We start from the raw sequence: 17,571 nt of genomic DNA, 5'->3' as shown, positions 1-17,571 counted from the left end.
GTGCCCCACATTGGCATGGAGACACTAAGTACGGAAACATTCGTTATGCATTCAGGGAAGGAAGCAATGTGTTCTGGTGATTTTTGCAGAGCTAGTGTTGTCACTAGTCTGTATTAACGTGTCTGGCTGATAAGTAGGAAACCCCGATACAGTTACGGGGCGTTAGCTTGAGGACACAGAGGTAGCTGAGATAGCGCACGTGTTCCCTCCCAGCCCACGGATCCCCGAGAGGGCGTGGGTCACTCAGGGTGTCCCTGTGACCTAAGCTGAGAAGGGGGGCAGACTCAGGGCAGATGGACACTCCCTCCAGTGGGAAAGATGAAGCTCGAGGGGACAGGATCACAGGACAAAAGCAAAAGGAGGGATCACCGGGACCCAGAGAGGAGACCAGCCCGGAGGCTCTGTGCCTATGACAGTCCAGCTCTGACGTCAGCGTCCAGTCACAAAATGGGTCAGGCTCAGTTGTTCACATATAAAAGAGACACTTTATCATTTGCTAAGGTCTCTCTTTTCCTTTGCCCTTTATTTTGGTGTTGTTTGCTGAAGAAACCCAGTGTCACATTGGGTAATTTCAGATCTTCACGCATAAGCTGTGGAGCGATCAATATATTCTTATGGAATCAGTCAAGGGTGACTAGGTTCTCAGATCAGCTCTGTGAGCCAGGAGACCAGGATTAACCGTTGTTTGTCCAAACTGTGCTGCTGATCAGGGCAATTCAATTTTTAATTTTTACCAAATCACAATTTTTTAAGCTAACGTCTATAGAAAATGCATTTTGGGTTCTAACCCACCATCTCGAACACCTTCGTTTCCCAGCGGTGAGGATCTCCCGGTTGGCGGGGGTGGGGTGGGGGGTGGGTGGGTGGAGGGATGTCCGGAGGGCAGTAGCTCATAGTTCCAGTAATTTCTTTTTTTGAATACTTCATCAGTTCGCAGTTATCCTAGATTGGACATTTATGGATTGTCATTCCCTGAATTTGTGCAGTCACGTCCTGTCGTATGTTACCTTTGTGTTCAAGTGTCGTGGACGGCTGTGTTCTCTTTGCTGTAGGGACAGCTGTGATTCCCTTAAGGCAGATTTAAAGTCCTCGTCATGATTATGTCTGTTCCTTAGGTCCTAGCTCCGGAGTCGGAAGCTGTCCTGCTCTACTGTTGCTACATTATAACCAGGGAGACAAGCTGCTGTCACGTGGCACATTATTTGACTCAGGGATGGACACAGTTTTGTAAAAACTGGGATTGTTAAGCCCCTCTAAGACTGGTCGCAATCCTTAAAGATGGTAGACAGTCAGGAGAAGAGCCAAGGGAAGAATCAGAGGAAGTGTATGTGTTTTCTCTGTGTCTGTACGCCAAAGACAATAGGCCATAATGGAACAATTCATACCCCTTTGTTGAATCTTTGTCGTTCCCAAATCACGTTATTTAAGACTGTATTTACATAAGTCAAGCTGTCCCTTTGCATCATAAGGGAAAACTGGATGTTGTCTAGGATGAAATATGTAATTGATGATTTTGTAAGTTTTTCCTTAGTATTTGTGATACGGCCCATCCCGTGTCGTGTTTTATAATGTATTCCTCATGATGCCTTTGCTCCCTTATAAATTCATCCCCAGATGAATTTGTGAGTTTGAACAGGGAGAGAATGACTGTAAAACAGCGAGCCTCATTATTTTTTTAAAGATTTTATTTATTTATTTGACAGAGTGAGTGAGTGAGAGAGAGCACCAGCAGGGGGAAAGGTAGAGGAAGAGGGACAAGCAGGCTCCCCGCTGAGCAGGGAGCCTGATGTGGGGCTCCATCCCAGGACGCTGGGATCATGACCTGAGCCGAAGGCAGACACTTAACTGACTGAGCCCCCGGGCGCCCTGAGCCTAATTCTTGATGATTATTTCTATAGCCTTGCTAAACAGCTGCGGTTCCACGCTTAGCTACACCCTGTCTAAAAGTCAGCTCAAAGGACCCCTTTGCCATGAATTTTCTCCACAGGCTGTGTTCCTGGGTGGAGGGATTTTCTTCCTTGGGCCAGAAAGGTCGGGGTTGCGTCCCGGTCCTACCACTAAGTGACCTGAACACATTCATCAGCTGCTTGAGGCTGTTTCTTGCGTGGTCACTGGGTTCACCTCTCAACACTCTGCATGTTTATTGAGGGAGTAAAATGCAGTGATGCTCCATCAAGGTGCAAACACATGATACTTTCCAGAAAGTTCTGGCAGACAATGATTAACACGGGAACAATTCTCATCTCCTTGTAAAATAAAACGAACGTTCCTAAAACACCAGATGGTTAAAAAAATAAAAAGTAAATTCTTTGGGAGATGTTGAATTTTTATATACATTTTTATATACATATATACATTAAATTAAAAATGATATTGCCCGAACTTATGCAGGCTGTCCTGTATATGTTTATTTTCTGTGCATGCTCTCTCTTTCCATCTGCTCCCTTATTCATCCTTGTCCTTGTCATAACACTCGATTGTAACGTGTTTCACAGAGACAGCTACATTCATTCAACATTTACTATACGCTAATTTCGTACTAGGTGCCTTCCATGGTATTTACCTGCTCTCAGTGACAGCTCCCAGTACTGTCTGCTTGTTCGAACACTCCTTGGCCCGTGACTCGGGATGTTCCCTGTATGTCTTACCTGGGCTGTTGTAACACCTGCCACAGGCTGGGGGGCCTGACAAGCTGATGCTGTGCCTCACCCTGAGGCTGGGCATCTGAGATCTCAAGGTGCCTGTAGAATCAATTCCTCGGTAGGACCTGCTTCCTGGCTTGGAGGTGACTTCCAAGTCATCTCCAAGCAGCAGAGAGGGCAAGCTCTCGTGTCTCTAACTCTTCCCAGGAGGGCATTGATCCCATCGTGGGGACTCTGTTTTCCTGACCTCAATCATCTCCCTAAGGTCCCATCTCCGAATGCCATCGCACTGGGGGTCAGGGCTGCACCTATGAATTTGGGAGCCATAAACATTCAGTCCGTAACATTTCACTACGCACTACCCTCCAATGCGTGTCCTTCTTGCAGGAAAATACATGCAGTCCATCCCAACAGCCCCTAAAGTCTTGCCTTATCCTAGCTTCAACTTGAAAGTCTTTACCAAGGTCTCACCTGAATCAGGTGCGGGAGAGGCTTTGGGTATGATGCGTCATGAGACAGAACTCCCCTCCACGTGTGAGCCTGGGAAGCGTACTAGTTATGTGTTTCCAAAGCACAGCACAGCTGTGGGACAGGCTCGGGATAGGCATGCCTGGCCAATAGCGGAACTCGGAAGGAAGAAGCAGATGAGGGCTCCCAAGCACGTCCACCACCCAGAAGGCAAAACCACCAGACCTGAGTCTTGACACCGATCCTCTTAGGTTTGATGGCCGTCTGTGCCTGTCACTGAGTGGCTGTGACAGGGGGGACCTGGATCCAGGACCAGCAAGGGGAGAGAGATTTCAGGTTGATTTATTTCCCCTTTCTCTCACTGTACAGAATTTACAGAACATCTATGACGTCCTCAAGTGGGTCTTCACCATTTTCCCTCAGTTCTGCCTGGGGCAGGGACTCATAGAACTCTGTTACAATCAGATCAAGTATGACCTGACCCACAACTTCGGCATCGATTCCTACATGAGCCCCTTTGAGATGAACTTCCTGGGCTGGATCTTCGTACAGCTGGCCTTGCAAGGCACGGTGCTTCTCCTCCTGAGGATTGTGCTGCACTGGGACCTTCTGCAGCGGCCATGGTATGTCCTGCGGGGCTCAGCCTGGGAGGGCACCAGCTGCTCCACAAAGAGCGAGAGAAAGCTCCATCCCAGCGAGCACAAGACAACAAATATGTCCGATCTGTGCGATACGCCCTGCTGATGAGTGATGATTTTGATTCTATGTTGCTTTTTCTTCTCTTTCCTTTCTTTTTTTCTTTTTTCATTGACGTGAGTCACCCACTCTGGGAAGGAGAATATCAAAAAAGATGAAGTGCCGACCTGTGATATAATTGTTCTAATTATTAATTTTCCCCTGTGATTAAATTCCCTCTTACTTTGATTGTAACGTCTAGGGCAAGTTTAGCTGATACCATAACAAAGTTAATTAATTAATTAATTTTTTTAGTTTTTGAAGATTTTAGTTATTTATCTGAGAGAGAGAGAGAGCATGAGCAGAGTGAGGAGCAGAGAGAGAAGCAGCCTCCCCGCTAAGCAGGGAGCCCGATGTGGGACTTGATCCCAAGACTCGGGGATCATGACCTGAGCTGAAGGCCTATGCTTAACAGACAGAGCCACCCAGGCGCCCCTCACATAATTTATTTTTATGGCTAAATGACTTAAACTTGTAACATCAGGAATGGACAGAAGGTCAGCACTGATAAGAACTTGCCCTTTGCCAGATCTTGCCTGTTGTCATTAATGCTGCGTTCTCTTTGTTCCGTGACTAACTTCAAGTAGCACAGGGAGATATATATGTATTATTAGTTAATACTAACATTTATATATATCCCACATATAAGTAAGTAATTGTATATAACATATATATATTATTTATGTTTATGTTAATTTGTATATATTTGTAGATCCATAATGTGGCCCATCTACACACACGCACACGCACACACACACATCTCGGTTATTCTAAGTGCGATTTAAGGCAACTTTGTGCAGGTGTCTCGAGCATTGTCAGGTAACACAGGACACAGGACAGACACACAGGGAGGAAATGTGTTTTGCTGTGTCCCCTCACAGTGTGTGTGTCTTCCTGTGACCCACCAGGCCCCCATCCGTTGCCTTGGTTCATCTCTGAGACGGACCCTTCATGGAAAAATTACTAATTAGGATCGTGTCATTGGAGAAGCTGTTAAGGACTGTGGACTCATTGTGACTATTTTGTGGCGATGTCTTTATAGAATTGTTCCCGTCCATCATTTCACGACATGCTTCCTGCACAATTCCTTTCAATCTGCTGGAGCCGTGAGCTGCCTTGACTATCCATCCCAAAGCTCTCTTGAATTGGCCCCGATCCCTCCGGAGTCTGCAGATTTCCAGTGTCTGACTGAATGTGGAAGAGAATTCTGAGTGCCTTTCAAGCATAATTGGTTCTGTGATCGCCCCTCATGAGTTTAATCTGTTTTAAAACCTAGACCGTAGAATCCCCTTGGGTGGATTTCAGGGTGCCCCGTTCTCACCGGGACCATCAGAGGACTTCTTTTTGAAAGAGCAAACTCCCTTTTTTACTTGGCAGAGACTGCATTCCATGTTTTAGAATAATGCCTTTGCTCTCCACAGGGAGTCATCAATATTTATTGTTATTTGTCAGCGAGGAGCCTTGCATGGAGGTGGAGGGGATCTGATTAGGACGCTCACCTGCCACCTCCTTACCGGGGACTATACAGCGACCATCTCGCTAAATTAATTTGTTTTTTAAGTCCTCATCTGGGGGTCTCTGGGGGGCTCCGTAGGTGAACCATCTGCCTTCGGCTCAGGTCGTGGTCCCGGGGTGCTGGGATCGAGTCCTGCATTGGGCTCCCTGCTCAGTAGGGAGCCTGCATCTCCTTCTGCCTCGGTTACTCCCCCTGTTTGTGCTCTTTCTCTCTCTCAAATAAACAGAAAATCTTAAAAAAGAAAAAAATAAAGTCCACATCTGACCAGGTCACTAACATTGCCTAAACAAGAAACCCCAAGGTTCTAAGCCAGGCCCCCTTGAGTCGGGCATGTGTTGCCCTGTGAAGCTCTCCAAGTCCTCCCCCTCGATGCCCCTCGACATTTGATTCTGGTGATCTGCTCAGTCGGGGCCTCTGGCGGGACTGATCTCCTGCCCTCCAGCATCCACCGTGTGCTGCTCCCCACCTCCCAGGGCCCCCCCATGCCTTCTCAGCCTTCTTGTCGTGGCCTTTCTCTCTCTGCTCCAGTGTGGCTTTCTAGTGTTTATGTGTCACTGTGTTGTGCCTGACCATCCGCTCCATCGCATGTGGACTACCATGCACTGGTATTGAATCATGTGCAGATGGGAAGACGCCGCCCCCAGCACCTGGGAGAGTTAGTGCCTGTCGCCCCCATTCCCCCACCATCCCCCCCCGACCCGGGCCAGCAGCGTCCACGAGCAGGTGCAGCCACCTCCTCCAGGCTGTCTGCTGGGCTTGCTGAGGTCCTGAACTTCGTCCGCTGCTGGCCTTTGGTTGTCTGCTGAGAACCCACGTCTCCATGAGAATCTGAGCCCTGGCTGAACACCAGGCAGCCCGGGGGCGTTTGGGACCATTTTTCCCTCTTCTTTCCAGTCTGGAGCTGACCTGGCCTTGTGCGCCCGAGGTGCTGGCTGGGTGCGAGCGGGCAGGTGGCCCGGGGAGCATTTCTCTGCTGCCGTTGGGCATTTGGACTATCTGGTGCCCGGGCGTCTCCTTCCTCTGTCATGGAGATGCTGGTTTTGTGCTAGTCAGCTGGAAGGGGGTGCGGTGGCGCATTTCAGAGCCCCATGTGTTGGGCTGTGAGGTGGCCAATGAGAAGTGACCTCGGGCCACTGTCCCGCACCCACTGTAAACAGATACACTTTCCTGCCTCTTCCCCACCCGGAACCCTGAGATCAGAAACTCAGGGGATGAGCCTGAGGGGGGACCCGTAAAGCTTCTCAGGTGCTCCCAGTGAGGACAGGGTCAGAACTGCTGATCGGGGGACCTGGGCATGGGTCTCAGAGACAGGGAGGAAGAAGGGCTCTCCCGTCTTTGAATCAGAAAAGGCCAGCGGAAGGCCAGGCCAGCGGAAGGGTCCAGGGACATGCCTGAAGCCAGAAAAGGGGTAAGAAACCACCACGCTGAAAAGTGTGAATTTGGATGACTTTTCACAAACTGAAGGGAGAGCAAACACTGTCACTGCCTTCGTGACCTGTTCCATTAGCCACTCTGGACATAACCACTGTTCTTGTTTTTTTGTTTTTTAAACACGTTAAAAACCATTATGTTTTATTCACTAAACTACATTAAGTTCAGGGGCGCCTGGATGGCTCAGTCAGTTAAGCGGCCAACTCTTGGTTTCAGCTCAGGTTGTGATCTCAGGGTTGTGAGATCGAGCCCCATGTTGGGCTCTGTGTTCAGTGTGACATCTGCTTGAGACTCTCTCTCCCTCTCCTGCTGCCCCTCCCCCCCATATAAATCAATCAATCAATCTTTCTATAAAATACATTAAGTCCACATTTAGCCTAGGTTATACAATTCCAATCCACTGTATAATCCTTATTCCCGATACAGAATATAAATATTACAGAGGATTCCTGTGCTGATATAATGATCTTGGAGTACTGACTTCTGTAATTTCCCACAGATCTTGTTTTTATCTCCAGTGATGTGTTTCTCATGCTTTTGAATGTTGTGTGAATGGTGTCATGTAATACATACTTCCAAGTAGCTAGCTGTATTCTCTTGTCTCTAGGTTGTGTGTTCAATAGATTCTGTATTTGTTCAATGATGATTTTAGGCACAGAAAAAACAACACAGGGAAAGGACCTAGGATGCTGGGAGCTGACAGTGGGTATTTTATTTTAAATGCCCTTTTATCTCAAAATAGTTTAAGACTCATAAGAAATTGCAGAATTCATACAGAGTCCCTGTGCAGCCTTCCCTCAGCTTCTCCCAATGATACCATGATAATTTGGTTGTATATTACACGACAATATCACCTGGGCAAAACCAGGAAGTTGATTTTGGTACAGCCTTAACTCGGTGGTCTGTACCCATTTAATGATTAAAATGTTGGTATGTTACAGTTTAAGGGGGAAATTGAAATTGCTTTAAGGTCAAAATGTGCTAGGTTGAAAATCATAAGGAAGATTAAAAAGGGAGCTGCTCAGATTTAGAGCAAATAAATTTGAATTGAAAATTAAACTGGTATTCACCTGACAAACACTTATTAAGTGTCTCATGCACGGTTTGTGCAAAGTACTTGCTATACAGTCCTCTTACAATGTGTTCTATGTAACCATAACTTTTGTTACAGTTAATCTTGTGATACATTGTTTTTCTACCTCGCACAGAAGTCTGGCAGATTTTATTATTCATAAAATTGAAAAGTACATCTAGTTGGGCATCTGTCCACTTCAGTGTCGTTTTAAAAATTTTTTAATTTTTTATTTTTTTAAAAGATTTTATTTATTTATTTGACAGAGAGAGAGATCACAAGTAGGCAGAGAGGCAAGCAGAGACGGGGGGAAGCAGGCTCCCCACCGAGCCGAGAGCTGGATGCAGAACTTGATCCCAGAACCCTGAGATCATGACCTGAGCTGAGGCCAGAGGCTTTAACCCACTGAGCCACCCAAGCGCCCTTTTGCCGTCTTTTCCTTCACATTGGGGGATGAATGTGGTCCCTTGCTTATTATTTTTTCTTAAATATATTATTTATTTATTTGCGAGAGAGAGTACAAATCCAAGGGAGAGGGAGAGAGAAAATCTGAAGCAGACCCTGCCCTGAACACAGAGCCTGACATGGGGCTTGAACTCACAACCACGAGAGCATGACCTGAGCTGAAACCAAGAGTCATCTGCTTCACCAGCTGACCCACCCAGGCACCCTGGACTCTCGCTCATGATTAATCACAGTGGCGGAAGTAGGGTGTGTGGACCAGAGCTGACAGTGTGGCTCAAGGCCACGTCTGTTTCAACGAGTCTCTGAACTTTCTGTCTCTCTTGACTCTTCCCCTTCTAGGTTGTGCTTGTGAATTAACTCTGACTTCATCTTTCCAGGGGTCAGTCTGTTATTCAAGGCACAGTCACATCTTCCAAGGACATAGACGTGGAAAAAGAGCAAATAAGAGTGTTGAAAGGAAGAACTAGTGAAGACCTTCTCGTGCTATACAACCTTAGTAAAAGCTACGGAAGCTTCTTCAAGAGGACCACTGCTGTGCAAGATATTAGTTTGGGCATACGGAGAGGAGAGGTAAGGACCTTCTGTTTGTGATCCTCTCTGTTACAAACCCGTGTATCTCTAACTGTGCACCTGCTTGTGGTAGGCTCACAGTGTCTGCGATTAGAGCCAAGAGTTTTCAGATTTCTGACATTTCTGCAAAAATCACTAGACACAGAATCTGAGTAGAGAGTCTATAGACTCCTCCCCTGGGGAAAACTTTGCTGACTGATGGATGGGGGTTTATCGTTTCATAGTTTTAAATATTTCATACGTTTGAAGAGTTTTAGTCATTGCTTGGGCTATAGGATGACATTTTATTGAGGGAAATATTTTATCAATCCAATTAATTTAGGGAACCTCTTCTAACTCTTACTTGGAAATCCACACTTTTTAACTGGCAAGTTAAGCCCATCTAGTAAAACGCTCCCTGGGGAGGAAAAGAGTACTGACACCAAAGCCAGAGTTTAGATTTTTTTTTTTTTTTTTTTTTTTTTTTTTTGGTGTGGATATAGCATCAATTCTTATAGAAATGTTTAATCAGAACTGATGGAAGCCATGCAAATTGTTCCTGATTTGTGCTTAATTGCCTCAAGAGAAATCAACTCTGAAAGTGATTACCGTTAATTAACCATGAAAAATAAGAGGTTCCTTGCATTCCTGTTGTGCCCAGCTCCTGAGAACCTTGAGGCAGGTTACTGGCTTATGGGATGGGCAGGCATGCTGCCCTGTGGCAGAGAGCAGGTGTTTCAGAGAGGAGAATTCCGAGGGCAAGAGAAGCCTGGGGACCAATCCAAGTTGATCCAGGAGTATCCTCATGTGCTGTCTGTCCTGTGGTTTGTGGCTGATGAGGACAGTATGCTAAGGAGGGTGTTTTGGTAGCCACTCAGCCCAAAGACTAACTCTGCAACCTTCGGCAGCATACTGAACTATTTGTTTTACTTCCACTTCAAAAATCATTTTTTTAGTTTTGCTGCTACCTGTTGGGGTACTTTTAAGCTGAAGAGTAAGAGGAAACCTTGGAATGCTTCATAAAGGAGATGCTCCAGGGATCTGAAACGGAAGGCCGTGATCACGTAGCATGTTAGGTACCCCCACGCGTGCTGCCCCAAATCACATGGGCGGTACTGCCTTGGAGCCGTCTGCCCGGAAACGGCAGCTGGGTCCATGCGTGAGATGGTGGGAGGGATCCCGTCGAGTTCGGGGGGAGCACGGCTATGAAAGCAGATGGGAGTTCAAGGAAGCACCTCTCATCCAGAGGTCCCAAATAGGGCCCTGTGGTTTCTAGGCAGGGCCGGTGCCAGGAAAGCCGGAATAGGCACTTTCCTGAGATTCAAGGGGCAGGGAAGTCACCTGAGGTCAGTAGACAGAAAGCCAGCTGATGCCCCCAGAAAACAGAGGTCTTGAAGGAAATTTTAAGAACCACACAGACTCAGGCTCTGCCATAGAACCTGTAGCTATGGATGTACTGAGAGATAAAGCCTAGGTCTAGAAAAGATGGCAAGAAAGCCATTTGTCCCATGGGATATAAGACAACATTGACCCACCGCCCCACCCCCTGCCCAATGCCGTCTTGATGCTGATGTCAGAGTTTAGAACTGACAGTTCTCTTCTTAACTCATGTCAGGAGCAGCCTAGAGTCTGACTTGGGGGTGGGGAGAAGGGGAGGGAGAGCAGAGAGGATATTTTAACGTACATTATTTATGTTTTGAAGATTTTATTTGCTTATTTATTGGAGAGAGAGAGAGAGCAAGTGTTGGGGGGGTGCAGAGAGAGAGAGAGAATCGTAAGCAGACCTCACACTGAGCATGGAGTCCGATTCAGGGCTCGATCTCACAACCGGAGATCAGGACCTGAGCCGAAACCAAGATTCAGACATTTAACTGACTGAGCCCCTAACCACGCCCCCGGATGTACTTTAATCTATGAAGCAGCATCAAGGGGATAATGAGTACAATGAAGTGAGTTTCAAAAACTCATTCTCCACACAGGGACACAGTCAGGACCTTATTGGAACGGCCCCACAGCAGATGGTTAATCTCAGCACTATCCTGGGGGTGGGGACTCACCCGTCACCCTCTGCAGTGCTCCTTACACAGATTCACTCTTCCTGGGCGATTGTTGATACGGTCACCTTGCTCAGACCCCAGAGTGCTTTGTGCAATCGTGTGCATTTAAAGTTCTACGAGTAGCAGAAGCCGGAAAAGTCGGGTCCGAGCCATCTGGCTGTCTGTGGTGACTTAGCTGTTCCTCACCTGCGTCTTCTCTCCATGTAGTGCTTTGGGCTCCTGGGGCCCAACGGGGCCGGGAAGAGCACCACATTCAAGATGCTGAACGGGGACACCCCTCCGACCTCAGGACGTGCCGTCGCCAGGACTCCCACAGGGTAAATGCAGATGCGGTCATTCTTGCTGCCTGGGGACAGCCCTCATCCCCTCAGTCCTATGCCCGGAGTCTGAGACACACTTCCCTCAAGATTTACCCTCCAGTTAGCTGCCAGGAGCCTCTCCTCAGATAGGGAGGAACTTCCAGGGCCAATGAGATAAGCTGCCCACATCTGGCCACAGGGTCAAGGACAGGTCCGCAGAAGGCAATCAGGGCTGACCTCTTTGGTGGCCCCATGGGCTTGAGGTGTCTGGTTGCTGATGTGGGTGAGCGGGAAATGGCCAGAGGGTGGCCCTTCTTGCTTCACCGACAGATCCAGCTTCAAACACCCCCACCTATGGGACAGTGGCCCCAGGGGGCGACATTGATTCTCTCGTTCGCCACCCAGACCCCTCTTTCAGGTGGTTGACAGCTTTGGGTTGGAGTGAGTAGCCACATGAGAACCCAGATGGTGGCATCTGGAGGAGCAGGGGGAACACCTATTTTCCTTGCTGCAAAGACCGTGCAAGATGCTGGGTGTTGTGCATGCCACAGGCTGCCCGAGGCCACTGGGTCCCATGGGGGCTCTATGGGCAACCCCACAGGACAGTTTTACCTCCAGGCATCCTCTGATTCCTTCTGAACTGCACTGCGACTTGGGGATCGTCCCCAGGGGTGTGGGCACCATCAGGTGTGATCATCCAGTCGGATAAAAGGCCCACTTCTCTGTCTCTGCCTGGTCTGAACCATTAGAGGTTCTCGTCTCTCCTAAGAAGGAGGCTCCTGGTTCTAACCCTCTCTGGAGGCAGGATGGGCTACTTGCTTCTTGCTCTGAATTTGCCCAAGGAGCCAACTTGCCCTGGTCGCACTAACTAAAATCTCCACTTGCAAGCTTAGGGCTCTTTCCGGACGAGCCCTCCACGTGCCGTCACATGCGTCCCAATACAAACGTTTTCATGGCCCCATCTCTGCACACTTTTTCCTTTCCATACCAATTACAAGGCCCCTGGTATATATCTTTCTTTTCTACTGCAGCAAATTGATTGCTAATTGACAATGATGATAATAGATTTCACACGTCTGTTGCTCAACTTATATAAGGAAAACCACATCCTCGGATGGTCCTTCTATAAGCAGCTCCCGTCTGAGCACCCTGGTTGATTTCACAGCCTGTCTGCCTGGGTCGCAGAGTCTCTCCTGAGCATGCTTGGAAATCATGCACCTGAGATTTATATATACGGGTTCAAATAGAATAATTGAAAAAAAGTTGTTCAAAAATATGAAAATCACCCATGAATTGGCTAATTCTTTGCATCGACAAATACTTCCTGTCCTATGATGTGCCTGGCACTGGGAGGTTTTCTTGGACTCCTAAAGCTCAGTGTTAACATTTACATGTCTCCTGCTAGTGTAATTTAGACATGCATTCATCTCTGTGTGTATTTATCTATTTTTGGAAAGAGTTTATTTATTTGCGAGAGAGAGAGTGCAAGGAGAGGGAGCAGCAGAGAGAGAAGCAGACTCTCCACTGAGCAAGGAGCCCGACTCAGAACTCGATCCCAGAACCCCAGGCTCATGACATGAGCCGAAGGCTGATGTTTAACCGACTGAGCCACCCAGGCGCCCCTATATCTAATTTTATCTATTATCTCTATGGGAAGTATGGGTGGTTAAATGTATTTCTGTGGAGAGATTCACATGTTAAAATCAGACAACCATATAAAGATCATTATTTGGTATTCTTCCTTTACCTTATTCCATAAGCATCTCCCAATCCCCTTCAATAATAGTTATTGTTTTTATTTTTTACAGATCGGGTGGGCATGAAATCTCATTGTTAAATTAGTTTGCACTTCCTTGATTATTCATGAACGCGAGTGTTTTTCCCACAGTTATTTGTCTGGTAGTTTTCTTTCCTGCCAATCGCCTGTCATGCCCTTTGCCCTTTTCTCTATGAGGTTGTCTGTCTTTTTGTTACGCATTAATGTAAGAGTTTTTCATACATTCAACCAGAAACTAATCTTTTTTTAATTTTCATTTTTATTATTTTTAAAATTCTTATTTTTAAAATTTCATTTACATCCAAGTTAGTTAACATGCAGTGTAGTGTTGGTTTCAGGAGTAGAATTTAGGGGTTCATCACTTACATGCAACACCCCGTGCTCATCCCAACAGGTGCCTCCTTAACGCCCACTCCCAGGGCCCCCCTCCCTCCAGCAACCCTCAGTTTGTTCTCTGTGCTTAAGAGTGTCTTATGGGCTGTCTCCCTCTGTTTTCATCTTAGTTTAGTTTTCCTCCCCTTCCCCTATGTTCATTTGTTTTGTCTCTTAACTTCCCCATATGAGTGAAATGATATTTGACTTTCTCTGACTTGTTTCACTTCACATATTACCGTCTAGTTCTATCCTTGTCATTGCAAGTGGCAAGATTTCATTCTTTTTGATGGCTGAGCTGCATTTCACTGTGTGTGTGTGTGTGGGTGTACATCACACATCTACACCGTGTGCATATACACACACCCCATCTTTATCCATTCATCACTTGATAGGCATAATTTGGCTGTTGTGGACATTGCTGCTGTAAACATTAGGGTGCGTGTGCCCCTTCAGATCAGTATTTCTGTATCCTTTGGGTAAATACCTCGTAGTGCAATTGCTGGATGGTAGGGTAGCTCTGTTTGTAGCTTTTTAAGGAACATCCTGACTGTTTTCCAGAGTGGCTGCACCAGCTGGCATGCCCACCAACTGGAAACTAGTCTTTTGCATGTTTTATGTGTTTTAAGAATTATCTTTCTTTGGTACCTTGAATTTTAACTTTATTTTATAAGTTTGTATGTGTAGATGTTTGCAGTTTTGACGAAGCCAATTTAATGTGGTTTTTTGTTTCCTTGGTATTTCTTATTCTTTGAATCTTAAGAAATTCTTCTCTTTCTGAGGTCAAAAACCTTAACATTGTCTTTAATTAATAGGGAGTTTATAGTTAGAGACACTGTGTGATAGAAATAGAATTTGATGTTTTTTAAAATAGGTGTTTATTTATTTTGTTATTTTTAGAGAGAGTGAGAGAGAGAGTGGGGGGCGGGGAGGAGCAGAGGGAGAGAGAGAATCCCAAGCAGACTCCATGCTCAGCTCAGCACCGAGCCCCCCGTGGGGCTCAATCCCACAACCCTGAGATCAGGACCGGAGCCGAAATCAAGAGTCTAAGTTCCGCTGACGGACACACCCAGACGCCCCTTGATGTTTTTTCTGTTCTGAGCTCTCGTTTGCTTAATGCCACTTCCTCACCAAGGTGTCTTTGTGTCCATCAAAAAGTGCTTCTGTAATAGCAAGTCCTCGGACAGGCTGGGCTCTCGGCCCTGGTTTCTTTTGCTTCGTGTTTCCTTCCAGGTGGCTACATTGCCTGCCTGTCTTCCGGGTTCTTGATTTTCGGTATTGTTTGAACTCTTCTGGACCTTTATAATATATTATTTTTTGGATACTTTTACCACTCTCTATAAAAATGTCACAATATTTACATCTTATTTGGGATTGCAACACATTTTTATACTATAATTTGAGGAAATTGAGGTCTTGATGAAATTCTTTTTGCTTTTTCCATGACTGTGGTATATATGGACATTTATTTGGGTCATTTAAAAAATAGCATTTATTTATTTTTAAAAGATTTTATGTATTTATTTATTTGAATTTATTTGGGGGGGGGAGCATGAATGGGGAGGGGCAGAGGAGGAGGGAGAAGCAGGCTTCCTACTGAGCAGGGAGCCTGATGTGGGGTTCAATCCCAGGACCCTGAGATCATGACCTGAGCCGAAGGCAGACGCTTCACCAACTGAGACATCTAGGTGTCCGTAAAAAATATCATTTAATTACATTTCAGACTTTTCTTTACAAATTCCTTGCATATCTTTTTTAGATTTATTCATCCAGATGAATTTGTCTCCCATCAGGAAGCATTTAATTTGTTTTAATTTTTTCTTCGATTTTCTCATGGCTTGGGACTTGGCTAGCTGACGTCACAAGGGAATGTGTTTGTGTGTTTGGCGTTTGCTCTCTCTTTTCCTGTGTGACACCTTCTGTCAGCTGGGTGGTTCCTTCTCGTGATTCTCTGACTCTCGCATGCAGAACCAGGTCTTGTGTTGAAGACTTTAGGGTCCCCGCTTGCAGCCATAGGGAAACTATCCCATTTTTAGTCACGGCACGGCTTCGCCCGGGTGCTGACCTGCTGAGCGGCCTGGAGGATGAGCAGCCTTCTTGTGCCCCAGGTTCCCAGCCCGCTTCTCTCAGCCTCTTTCAGGAGGGGTGAGGCTGTGCTGTAGACCCAGTTACCATGCTGGACCTGGTTCTGGTCCCTCGTCATCACACAGAGGTGTGTTCAGTCCCCGTTACGTCCCCATTATGAGAGTGTTCAGCCTTGCAGGGTCCAGACCTCCAGATGCTTTATGCAACTCGGAGCCAAAGCCCAGCAGGCAGTGGCTTGAGATCCTGGTCTCCCTTCCTCGTTTTTTCTGATGCCTGGAGATGTTCAAGTGTGTTTTTCTTTTCTAGACACTAATTACACAACATGAACAAAGCAAATAAAATCTAGTCATCATTTTTTGCGTGTACAGAAAGACATGTAAAGCATTGTGCCCACAATTTCCACTGAGATTTTAATCGATTTTATGCTGCATTTATAGATTAATTTGGAAAACACTGAGATTTTTATTCTGTGTCTTCTCTTCTGCAAACCTTGCACTATCCAAGAACTCTCAAAGTACTATGAAATGGTAGTATATCTATTGTTCACTTGAGTAGTAGTAGTTCTGTGGTGGTTTGAAACCCACGTGCATATTGTGTGTCTTGTTAGTATTATTCTGCAATTTTATTTAAAGTTCTTTAAGGCAAATATTAAATTTATCATTTCAACATTCATACAGATGAACCTGTTGTAGTTCTTTTTCTTTTGACATATTTATGTAATTAAGGAAAGATTTTTGATTACTGAGCTCTCCTACCTTTCTGCAGTAAACTGAATTTTGTCACAGATGTACATCTCCTTTTGTTTACTTAAACAAAAGTAGTTTGTTGTTGAAAACTTTCATTTTCTAACCTTCCTGTTAAATTATTCTCATTTTTAATCTTTGTTGTAATTTTGACTATACTTTCTGAAATACCTATTTACTTAATTTAAAAATTTTAACTACTTCAGTGCACCTGGCTGGCTCAGTCAGTTAAGCACCTGCCTTGGGCTCAGGTCATGATCTCAGGGTCCTGGGATTGAGCCCCACATCAGGCTCCTTGCTCAGCGGGGAGTCAGCTTGGGACCCTTTCTCCTTTTCCCTCAGCCCCCTGCCCTTCCACTCTCTCTCTCTTTCTCAAGCTCTCGCAAATAAATAAATAGATAAATAAAAATTGGGGGGACATAATAAAAAATAAATATATACAATAATTTTAGACTTGCCAAAAAATAAAAATTTTTAAGTACTTTTAATTTCTAACTGATTCTAACTTCTTGATTTGAGTGATTTTTAAAGTCTTCTTCCCCTAAATAAATTACCAAATCATTAAGTGTACAAACATACTTCTTTGTACAGCTTTACTTTGATCCTGAAAATGTAAAAAGTAGTATTATTACTGTCACTCTCTTTTAAATGACATATATAATTCTGAGTTAATATTTCAGAAAGTTTGTTGGAAGAGCATTTCTGATATTCAAAACCTTGTGTTTCTTGGTTTAATATTTTAAAAAATTTCATTTCAAGAACCTTTCCATTACACACACACACACACACACACACACACACACAGAGTAAGTTATAAATAGAAAAGAAGTTATAAATAGAAATGTTACAAGTAGAAGTTACTTATAATATATAAAATATATATAAATAAGTCATAAATAGAAAAGAAGATCTCAGTGCATTTTTACAAAGCAGATACACTTTTATAGTCTGTATGTAGCTCAGAAAGAGAATAAGACCGATACCCTTTAAACCCTTCAGATCCTAAGCTAACACCTAACCTGATTTTTTTTTTTTTTTTTTGAGAGGGTGGGAAAGTGGGGGAGGTACAGAAGGAGAGAGAGACCCAAGCAGATTCCCCTCTGAGTGTGGAGCCCGATGTGGGGCTCGATCTTACAACCCTGAAATCGTGACCTGAGCCGAAACCAAGAGTCAGACGCTCGACCAACTGAGCTGCCCAGACGTCCCTGTCTGTGTTGGCTCTTTACTGTTGTAATTGTTGCGTCTGTGGGCAAAGATACAATTATGCTTTGATTGGTCTGTGTTAGTTGATAAAACATCAATATTTCGAACTATCCTGTTCAACAGCAGGCAGCAGGACTGATAGGCTGGGGAGTGTTTG

At 45.4% G+C, this 17,571-nt stretch overlaps 1 protein-coding gene across 1 annotated transcript in view; it reads left to right on the top strand.

Moving 5' to 3' along the window:
- LOC111157011 (ATP binding cassette subfamily A member 13) overlaps window positions 1-17,571 on the top strand; it is a 326,661-nt gene that overhangs the window by 255,856 nt on the left and 53,234 nt on the right. Inside the window, exons 57-59 of the mRNA XM_022518213.1 lie at window positions 3,480-3,733; window positions 8,707-8,899; window positions 11,143-11,252. Coding sequence (XP_022373921.1) covers window positions 3,480-3,733; window positions 8,707-8,899; window positions 11,143-11,252 — 557 coding nt within the window. The remainder of the gene's footprint in view (window positions 1-3,479; window positions 3,734-8,706; window positions 8,900-11,142; window positions 11,253-17,571) is intronic.

The sequence above is a fragment of the Enhydra lutris genome, unplaced genomic scaffold, assembly GCF_002288905.1.
Source record: "Enhydra lutris kenyoni isolate GAN:26980312 unplaced genomic scaffold, ASM228890v2 scaffoldscaffold51, whole genome shotgun sequence".
Lineage (NCBI taxonomy): Eukaryota > Metazoa > Chordata > Mammalia > Carnivora > Mustelidae > Enhydra > Enhydra lutris.
The sequence above is the reverse complement of the archived record's forward strand: the minus strand, read 5'-3'. Positions and strand labels throughout refer to the sequence as shown.